At 39.7% G+C, this 11,145-nt stretch overlaps 1 protein-coding gene across 1 annotated transcript; it reads left to right on the forward strand.

Moving 5' to 3' along the window:
* Positions 1-990: 990 nt before the first annotated feature.
* On the forward strand, positions 991-9,315 carry LOC111233611 (SAM pointed domain-containing Ets transcription factor-like). The gene is made up of 6 exons (XM_022761468.1): positions 991-1,172; positions 5,892-6,345; positions 7,039-7,236; positions 7,452-7,499; positions 7,696-7,830; positions 9,137-9,315. The coding sequence occupies exons 2-6, from the start codon at positions 5,901-5,903 to the stop codon at positions 9,313-9,315; spliced, it is 1,005 nt and encodes a 334-aa protein (XP_022617189.1). The 5' UTR covers positions 991-1,172; positions 5,892-5,900.
* Positions 9,316-11,145: the final 1,830 nt, after the last annotated feature.

Raw genomic sequence — 11,145 nt, forward strand, 5'->3', positions numbered from 1 at the left:
TAATGTAAAAATACTCCATCTCAAGTCCTGCATTCAAAATCTTACTTAAGTAATAGTAACAGTAATATCAGCAAAATAAAAAATAAAAAAAAACTAATTCTGCAGAAAAAAGACTGTATATGACATTGTTAGATGTGTAAGTTGAGTTAATTTTAACTACCTCATGTACAGTCAGTTCACTACAGGGGTTCCTCACCTGTTGGTCGGGCTCCTCCAGAGGGTCACCGGACAAATCTGAGAAGTTGTGAAATAATATGTTTTATGATTTTTAATGTAAAATCTTAATCTGAAAAGTAACATGTATAGCTATAGCTCTCACATAAATATACTACTCTACGACTACTACTAGGATAAAGTAATGAAAATATTCCTCAAATATGTTTTTCAGTACTTGATTAAAATGTTACTCAGTTACTTTCCACCACCGCACCTGGAAGCATTCAGCTGTGAAGCAAGAGTGGTAACTAGAAAACCTTTCATTTTCTCGTAAAGTTTTTTTTCAAAGTGATAAAACTCTTTAGTCTCTTATCGCTTTGAATTGTCTGTCACCTAAGCTGTGAGGTCAACTAGTAGTGTTTGAGGAGGTCTGAACTAATCTGCAAGACACATGGCACTTCAGAGTCAGACACACACACACACACACACACACACACACACACACACACACACACACACACACACACACACACACACACACACACACACACATGCACTGGGTTGTGTGCATAAGTAAACACAACTTCCCTATAAATATAAATTGCAGTCAATGGTGCTGGAATTCCTTTGCACTCACTCACCCAGTCACTTGCCCTGGCTCTTTCTCACTTTGTACACACCCCCAGCAGGTGCTTTCACTACAGAGTTTAGTTTGCAGTTGTGCTTTAGGCTGTGACTTCCAGGTTAATTGTAATTCTACCAAAAAGCCTGGGAGGGTCCGAGGCCTCGGACTGGGGGCTTTGTGACAGTCATCGGGGGGGGAAACAGATTTAAAGGTGCCTTCTGTCTGCAGCACCTCTGTCCTCAAGTAGCACCCGGGCGTCCCGTCTGAGGCGAGGGTTGATCAGAAACGGGACAAAAGTTCATCTTTGGTCCTGAACAGAACCAGAGCTGTATTGCATCTACCGTCATCCAGTGAAGTCTCTACCTCTGGCCATCAGAGCATCTTTGTCTCGGTAAGAAGACCCTAACTTACACAATGTCTAACATGTCTGATGTGTGACTTAAGAAGAAATATAGTGTTTATTTTCTATTATTATTATTATTGTTATTTAAAGGATGAAATGACTCCAGGTGTATTTTCATACACACATTACTGTAAACATTTTAATAGCACAGATGTCCAACTTTTCTATTACTGATGTTGATAATACCATCATCTTATCTTCCAGAGAAAATAAAAGGCATCCTCTGTGCAATTGAATTAATGTATATATAAAGCAATATAAATAATCTGATCTATGGCCAGAACTTTGGTTAGTATTCAGTTTCACAGTTAGGAACTTCAGTTTTAACAGAGTGAACAGACTTCAGCTTCACCACTGAGTATCAAGAACAACACAAGACAGTTGTTAGAGCAGATTTAAGAAAATACAGAAAGTTTGAAAACACAAAAATGTTAAGTTGTCACGCTTAGTTTTGCAGTTTTGCTTGGTCACAGCAATAAAGAAGACAACTGGGTTTAATGTCATTGGTAAGTTGACAACTATAACTTTGATTGAAAACAAAAGCATATCAGTGCAAATCCTCCTGTTGACAGATTGGACCCAGAGATGGATGAAAAGCTTATATTATTCATGCTATTCATTTTTGTTTCCTTTGTGTTTGCCCTGTATCATAGTTACACTTACCTGTTTTTCTTGTTTCTGTATATGTGAAATTGCATATTAGCTTTCACTCAGAAAGATAAAAAAAAAAATGTGGTCAAGTTTGAGGGGTTGTTGGTGGTTTCAGACCAAAAACCACAATGATAATGAAAAGATTTGTCACTGATATCCAGCATAAGGTGGTGGATTGAATTGTAAATTTGATTAACAGAGGAAAATAAATACAACATTCAGAACTAGCAACGCAACTTCTTCAGGGCAATCTGGATGCTACAGTGACTCGGTATTGGCAAAAGACATGTTTGGCACGTTAACTTTAGTGGAAGAGGGTTGGAGACAACTCTAGGGCGAGTAAAGGAATGAAGTTTGATGCTCAATTCACAACGTTTCTTCTAGACTGGTAAGTAAACAGCTGTTAATGCCAGCATAAGCGATGTAGAAATAGCAAAACTTACAAAGAGTTCCTTTAAGCCAGATTTATAGTCCACACAAGGCGTTAACGTGAGTCCCACTGCAGGCAACTATGGCAAACAATTTGATTTATAGTTGATAATTGTAACACAGTGACTGTGTTTACATTCGTTCATGTACTTTGTGACACAGTGAGCTATGGTCAGCGTTGTGCAAGTTCACACTTCATAATAGCTAGTTTAAAGTTCAGTTCACACAGATTAAAAGGTTTTCCCAATTACATTGTGGTGACAAACATAATTGCCGGCTGGATCGTGTTCAGAGGCAACATCTTATTGAATGAATTACAGCATTACGTTTCCTTCTAAATGTATTTTATATTGCAAATAAGTTGTAAATTTGTTTGCTATTGACATATTTTTGTGTAACTTTTGAAGCTACAATTTAAAACCTGCTCTTTCTAATCTTCTCACAATCAGCAGTTTGGATCCAGCTGCACCAGCACATGCCTTAGGCTCCATAGTGAGAGTCTCCATATCTTCACTATCTCTGCAATTTCTCTGCATAAAAAAAGCTGGTGACAGGTTTATTTGTTCCATCTGGACAGGTTATAACACCAATCTTCAGGTCCAATCAATTGTAAAGTTTATCATCTGCATCATTAACTGTAAATACAGCTCTTTGTCAAAATTAATTAGTACCAACAGCAAAAACATTTGAAATGTTTTAGTGATTCCTTAGATATTGGTCTAATGCCAGTGCACCTGACTAACAGTAGAAATTAATCACCCAGTGTCTCAACATCCTCCACTGGCAGTTATTAAAACCTGCTCAGTGGTGGAAAAATTAAAGAATATAATAAAACATAAAGAATATAATGAAACCTAATAAAAACTGTGTAATGGTCTGTAAACTACACAGATTGTCAATAGCAATAGAAAATGAAAGACACTGTCACAAATCCACCTTTATTTGCAATCCATAAAAGTAGCAAAAAACCTAAAACTAGACTACTACTACACCTAAACCTACTTTATGATGTGAACATAGCACCTGCACATGTCACTGCTGCCATAAAATAACATCCAATTCATTCTCTCCACCCTGCAGGCTTTCTTTCCAACAATAGTCACAGTGAGAAAAGTAGCTCAACATAATGATGAAACTCCTTCTTTTTTCTTTGTTCACGGAACAATGACTTCCTTAGTTGGTCCAAGTTTCCCAATAACAAGGAATAAAGTCTCCTTTTAATATTCATATGGCAAATAGTCACACCTTTAACTCCAGGCTCAAACAACACAGGCCTTTTTTTTGTGATGAGCAGAGCACTCAAACGTTTTGGTCAGTTTTAGATAGATATTGTCAAATCTTCTCGACATGTGACATTTTCTTTTTTCTCCGACTAGGATTGAATCCTCCAGGTTAAACACACTTTTGAAAGAGTACACTCTTTAGTTGTTTTAATCACTACTCATTAACTTCAATCTAAACACTTGGCCGACTTCTGTCACAAAACTGTTTCAGCAACAATGATGAATGGGGTAAAAGGTTAATTTTAAGCTAGATTGGTCTGAAACTTATAATACTTTTATTTAAGCAAAGGGTTCGGAAGTGAGGACTTTTTTGTGGTATCTCAGGCATCAAAAGCTCTTTAACTTTAGGCCATTGTTCATTAGTTTGATTTAGATTTTTTGCAGAAAACACACACACACACACACACACACAAAAAGAAAGAGTGATAACACAGCTTCAGTTAATAACAGGAACCTCAAATAATCACCATCTTCATGTTAAATGAGACCAAGCATGTAGAAGAGATGGTTCCCAGCGTGGATGCCTGCGGTCCTGAGTCCTTTTCCTTCGGTGTCAAAGGCTGACTTTGCTGAGTAAATGGAGCAAGCTCTAATGCTCCTGAAATGAATATCAGCGACTTGACCAAACTCATTTAGAGATCAGTCAGGGTCTTAATCCCTCTCCCCGGGGGTGGGTGTTTGTGTCTTTTTCTTGTGCCCCCTCTTCCTTTTGGAAGAAGGTAATGTGGCTAAATTTGCTTTGCTAATGGGCTTAGTGCAAGCTGTTACAGAGCAGAGTTAACACGCAGCAGCCAGGCAGGGATACCAGTGGCTTTTAATCTGACTCCTGATGGAGAGAAAGGGAGAGTGGGTTATAGTTTACGAGAAGTTTGGAGATAAAAGCAAGACTGGGGAGGTTTTACAGTGGGGGGTCGAGGACCAAAGACTAGAAGGGGAATTTTTTTTTGGGGGGCAGGGAAGATAACTTCATTTATCTTTGGGGAAGTTTGGTAAGAGAGAGAAAAAAAAGTCTTTTCTCAACAGTTGTTAACAGCTTTACAATTAATGTCCCCTTCAGAAAAAAGAAAAAAGAAACTTGTGCTCTTAAATCCAAAATGCAAACATAGTATATGACCTTTTGGAGCTGGAATGAATTGGTTCTTAAAAGTGTGCAGACACCTTTTCTCTATAATAAAGGTTTAAGATGATTTTGGCTGATGGGTGTAGTCAATCAATCGACAAGTTTTTATGAGTCTTTAATTTCTTTTTTATCTTGACAAACAAAGCCGTACCTCTCCTTGAACATGTGCTCTGTAGAAGCACACTTCCTTTACTGTGGCATCCTCTACAACCACTGATAACCTGGTGTGTGTGTGTGTGTGTGACGGCCGTGCGCCTTCCCATATGCCAGCTGTGGCAGGTGCACATTATGCGTGCCATATGCGAATTCGCCCTGAGATTATAGCACTTGTGTTACAGCTGACATCCATAAATGAAGACTTATGATGGCAATTTCCTGCTTAGAAAAAGCTGTCGCACCTATCTTTCCAATCTTCATAAAACACACACTTTTTTCTTTTTTTTTTTGTGCAGATTTTGTGCACACTCTTCTCCACATTATCTAACTTCCATTTGATTAAAATCTCCAGCTGACAGTGGAGACAGAGGGCTGCAGAGACGGCACCTTGAAAGCCAAGGCAGGCGGCGGAGCTGCTTCAGGTCTCAATACGAGTCACCTACCCCCAAGACATCAGCCATTCTGGGCCACTGACCCACAAATAAGAGACTCAGTCAAATCCATTTTGCCCCATGCCTGTCGGCGCTGTGTGTGTTTTAACTCTGTTGAGAGTCATTTTCCTGGTATCTCCATTAGGCTTGGGGTTCTTATAGAGCGACGACAGCACGGTCTCACCACAGTTCTGCTCACAACACGTTAGGAAAAGGGATTCTTGCTTGCAGCTACTCTGATGGAGCTCTTATTACAAAGCTAAAACAAATGCTGGTTTAGCAGCCAAAGAATTGTAAGACAGGAGCTGTTGGTAAAGGTATTTCTCTTTTTGTCTTAAATCATGAAATCATTTTAATCTAAGTGATGTTGAACTGCTTGAATGTTGCGAAACTTTGTCAGACAGGATTATCATTAACAAGGTCTTGTCCTCTGTATATTTAAATGATATATTTACCTGCAACTACTTTTCTCGTCCGTGGAGGTGCTTATGATCTCACACTATTCATTATGATTTGACAATATTTTAACTAATTTTTTCCAATGCTGAAAGGATACTTTAAAAAGTTTAAATGGCTCACACATGTGCTGGTCGCAGGTTAGAAAAAGTTTCATGTGGTTTGTTTCCTTCATCTTCAGGTACCAGTTATGTCAAACTCAGTGGGCAGTTTATCGGAGGGCACAGCGTACGGGTCCCGGATTGGGATGACAGAGGACTCCCTCGCCATTCTGGAGCGAAACAGGGGCTCTGGAGACCCTTGGGACATGGGGGAGACCAAACCAAACGTGGAAGCTCTGGAGCGTGGCATGCCAGGCCTCTACCTCTCCTGCTTCGACATGCTTCTCACTGAAGATGCAGCATGGCTAGTGAAAGTTTCAGAGGCCTCCCCAACACTGGCTGTGCCCATGACTCACATGGAGCCCCGGGAAGAGCCAGAGCAGTGCCCCGTCATTGATAGCCAGGAACAGGGACTCTCTCCGGGGCTGGAGGGCCAGGAGGAGGAGCGGTCTCTGGAGCAGGTGCAGAGCATGGTGGTGGGAGAGGTTCTGAAGGACATTGAAACAGCCTGCAAACTGCTCAATATCACCCCAGGTAGGCTGCCGTCCACCACACCTGCTACTGCAGTTATTCATCCTCAAGCAGGGTGTTACAGTATCAAGACATATAACTGACAAAGAAACAAATCTTTAAAGCATACAAGGCATTTTTCATGACTCCAAAATGTTGCCAGTTATTTGCAGGTATAAGAATATTGATTCAGAGATGTTTAAGCCGCTGGTTCGTACTCCCAAAATCAACACATATTTGTGTGGATAGCCCAGGCAGAATGACAGATCTCTTAAATCATATCCTTACTGACGCAAAGCTGTGTTTGCCTGCTCCAGGATATGTTTAATCCTGACCTTTGCATGAGGTTTCTTGGGTTGTGACAGTGATGGCTCCTTCCTGCCAGTAGACGTGTACACAGTCTTAAGGGCGAGGTCTCTCATGCTCACAAAGCAAACACAGGAAGCATTATGTATTGTTCTGGCTGTCATAAACCAATACGATCCCCAGTCATCTGTTCTGCTGTTCAGGATTGCTGTGCCATTAAAGTATGACCACCTTGTGTGTTATTATGTGTAAACATACCCAAACGAAACCCACTAAATTGGGAATTTAACTGATTAACGTGACTCAATATGACAATAATCTCACCGGACAAACGAGTCCAAACAAGGTCATTTATTGCAGTGGCAGGTGGGACTTTTCTCACCGCTTTCATATCTTTCTTTGTTTTCCTAGACCCCATAGAGTGGAGCACAGGAAATGTGCAGAAGTGGCTGCTGTGGACTGAACATCTGTACAGGTTGCCCCACGCAGGAAAGTCCTTCCAGGAGCTGACAGGAAAGGACCTTTGTGCCATGAGCGAGGAGGAGTTTCGCCAGCGTTCGCCGCAGTGTGGAGACACGCTGCACGCACACCTGGACATATGGAAGTCAGGTAAGGGTGTGATATTTATTCAAGTTCTTCATAGATTGCTGCACCTTATACAATGATTGTACTGCCTAATGTTTAGCTGTTTTAAACTTTTGAATTTGTGTGCATGCGTGTGTTAATGCGTTTATGTTTGAGTAGGTGTAAGATGTATAAGCATGAATTCATTTAAAGTAAAAACTTGTTTTTAAATTGAATATTTGTCTCTCTTTTACTTCCAGCTGCCTGGATGAAAGAGAGGTGTTCAGCTGGAGATACAAAAACTACAGGTAGGTTTGTTTTTCAAACTACAATAAATGAAAGGTGCATACACACAAAGTCAGGCAAAAAAAATCTAATGCGCAGAAGTACTTTCAATTTAAACACACTGTGACAAGAAGACACTCGACACTGGGCTTTTTGTGGCGCATAAAATGTGTCTTTTCTCAGTGAATCACAACCGAATGTTGTTGCTTCGTTGTGTAGGCAGCGAGGAGCTTTGGTCTGAAGCAGATTCGTCCTGTTCGGGTCAGCCTATTCATCTGTGGCAGTTCCTCAGAGAGCTCCTGCTCAAACCTCACAGCTATGGACGCTGCATCCGCTGGCTCAATAAAGAAAAAGGTAACCTCATTTTTTATTGTCATGTGCACACATGCTGCATCTCCAGCCATTTTAATCCACACTGTTTTAAATATCCATCAGTTTTCTAAAAAAAAAAAAATCTGGAAACAGAATTTTTAAATTTTTTAAATTTTAGAGGATGTTGCAATGAAAGCAAAAACAACATAGAAATTTAAATTAAAATATATGTTTCTATCATTAATTTCCCATCCACTCACAGTTCAGAGTGCACACTTCAAATGGAATTTAAAACGCTTTAACCATTTTGACTGTAGCTGGCTTCTCCTCTGCTTTCACTCTCTACATGCCAACTGCTTTCATCTCTTACTCTTTAAAGCGGTTGTAACTAATATTTCACAATAACAATGTGTCAAATGACAGCGTGAAAACATTGTCAAAGGGATCATTCGTATAGTGATGAACCGAAAGAGAATTCTCTGAGTTTAATGGTGAGTTTTCAAAATGCCCCGCCTCTCTGTCCATTTTGATATGAGCCAGGCGTGAGGCGGAGTCACGCACTGCATGATGGTGATGACAGAGCAGCCCACTCTTTTGGTTCACTCTCACCGCCCACTGTTCTCTACCTGCTCAGCACCAAACAGCAGACAGACACAGTTAGCGACAAGCTCCTGAACATAGTGGTACATTTCACAGCTCAAGAGCCAGATATTTCCTTCAGGTGGTGGAGACCAAAATCAGAGCAAAAAGTTGTAAGACTTCAAATGAATGACCCCGTTGCACTTCACACTTTGTCTGAGACGTGAACCTTTTTCAGAGCTTCAGCTGATACTTCAACTCCTCAAGTGCCTCAATTTCAACAACAGCTGCTTCTATCTATTTTCCCCTCATTAACATTGTTTCAAAACATCCAAAGAATCAACGTATTACAATCAAATATTTTATTAGCAAATTTCAGAAGTGCCACATTTTTCCTCAGAAATGTACAATTTAAATTCAATATACTTGCACACAACAGTGCAATGAATTAAAAAAATTCTAGTACAATATTACAGCAGCCTATGTTTTGTAGCATATTTTTAGCACAACAGCACAATTAATGCTAAAATAATTTGTTTCTAAAAGCATTTTGTTAAAAAAAAAACAAGAAAGCCTTCTTGTCCTTGGAGTTTACTCTCAATGAAACTGTAAATACTTTGAAATAAAAGAAATAAAAGAAATATGCATGCAAGTGGTTGACTCTCCAAGTCACTCTCTTTATGAGCAAATATAAAATGTCAGCACTGTCTCTTTTATACATTTTGTGGCATGTTGTTACAAATGTCAAATCTCCTGTGACTCCCACCAGGTATTTTTAAAATTGAAGACTCGGCTCACGTCGCCAGACTGTGGGGACTCAGAAAGAATCGACCTGCTATGAACTATGACAAGCTGAGCCGCTCCATACGTCAGTACTACAAGAAGGGCATCATCCGCAAGCCTGACGTGTCTCAGAGACTGGTGTACCAGTTTGTTCACCCAGTATGAGACTGCAGCAGACTGAGAGGAGGGGGAGGAGGAGGAGGAGATGGAAACCTACAAAATTAAAAGGACACGCTATCTCACCATGCACTTGAACACCTAAACCCAAGATGAAAAGGTGACAGAGAACACGTGCACTGACCAACCCCAATGGTACACACTTCCAATGCCAAGACCAAAGTAACAGCTGGCAGCTGCTGCACGAAGGCTTATCTGCGCATGGGCCGAGAGGAAGAGGCAAAACAATGTGGCTGCTGAGGCTTTTTCCTGCTGCACAATCACGCAGCCAGAAAAAAATTAAATGAACTGCCTTTTCATTTGCATGATCTGCCTGTTTATTTTTCCACAATGTGATTCCCAATTATCCTACGCTCACTTCAGCAAACAGATAGAACTGATAACTCTTACATACAAGCTTCATGAAAACGCCCATCGCCCACAGCTACATTTGTTTTGTCTTTTTGTTTCGCTCATCTTGACCATGGTCTCTGTTTGAATTAGAGCCAGTTTTTCTGCCACAGTTGAACGCATGGTCACGATTGTTTTGCTTCTTTTTTGGGTTTGGCCCTGGTTGTTATACACACAGTCAGTGAGTCAGCTCCCATAACCCATCGACCACAGGACAGGCACTCTTTTTTTTTTTTCTTATCTGATTCAAGGGTGAAAACCTATAAGAGGACCCTTAAGACTCTGCTGTGACTGTGTTTATAATGCCGCTTTTTATCTATTTTTATTCATGGTGTAACTTGGTTTCACTGCTAAAGAGCCCTGCTTTATATTTTATGTTTTCAACTCTGGTATATACTGCTGTATATTGCATTTTATGTTGTGGATGTTTTATTGTGGAGACCCAAAGTGTTCAAAATAAAATAAATAGAGAGTGGAATATATAATCACACATGCATACAGAACATATCATATAACCATGAAATTATATAATAATCTAATACAGTTTTTGTCATCCTAGCAGCTCCATAAACAGCAACGTTAGTCGCTCAGTCCAACACTTTGTTTTGATATTTCAGTGCGACCCAATTATTTGATTGCCCTGAAATTTGGTCCACACATTCATATCCCTCCCAGGATGAACTGTAATAACTTTGGTGATCTCCTTATTTTCATGTAGTGCCATCAGTTCAATGTTTAAGTTTGTCAGATTCTTTGGTTTATAACCAGATCCCTGCAAATCTAAAGGCATTCCCATCAGCTGCACTTTGTGTGCTAATTGGCAAATGTTCATACATGCTAACCTCTAACACACATGTTAAAACTGCTTAACATGAACATGCTAGTATTACCATTGGGATCATGCTGATGTTAACACTTAGCTTACAACACGCCTGTGTTCAAGTACATTCTCACAGAGCTGCTGGCATGTCTGTGGACTCTCAGTCCTGTTATTTAGTTTTAACAGCTTTTTACCATTTACCATTCTTAATAGATATTGTCAAAAAGTCTCAACATAAAAAAATAACACAAAAAACAATAATAAAAATTATATGGAATAAACTTTTATTTTGAAAGAAAATAGGATGACATAATATTTCATTTCCAGACTTACTGGATTATTTTACAATCACAGTTTTTGTATTTGATCTTTCTTTAAGTATTTATTTCATTCTTTTTTTGTATGTATTTCATACATGAATGCTTTGGTTGTCCACATTTTACACCCATAGTGCTTCCTATTTTCTCCTGGAGATATTGCCTAAATGTCTGCCTGAGCAAGGATACGGTATCCGAGCTTCAAACAGGGCTCAATAAACTTTATTTTTTAATGGACCATGCACCTGTGTGGTGTCTCTCCCTAAAAGTAAAGTAGCACATATAAATTCA

This window comes from Seriola dumerili, unplaced genomic scaffold (genome assembly GCF_002260705.1).
Source record: "Seriola dumerili isolate Sdu_G_001 unplaced genomic scaffold, Sdu_1.0 BDQW01000409.1, whole genome shotgun sequence".
Taxonomy (NCBI): Eukaryota; Metazoa; Chordata; class Actinopteri; order Carangiformes; family Carangidae; genus Seriola; species Seriola dumerili.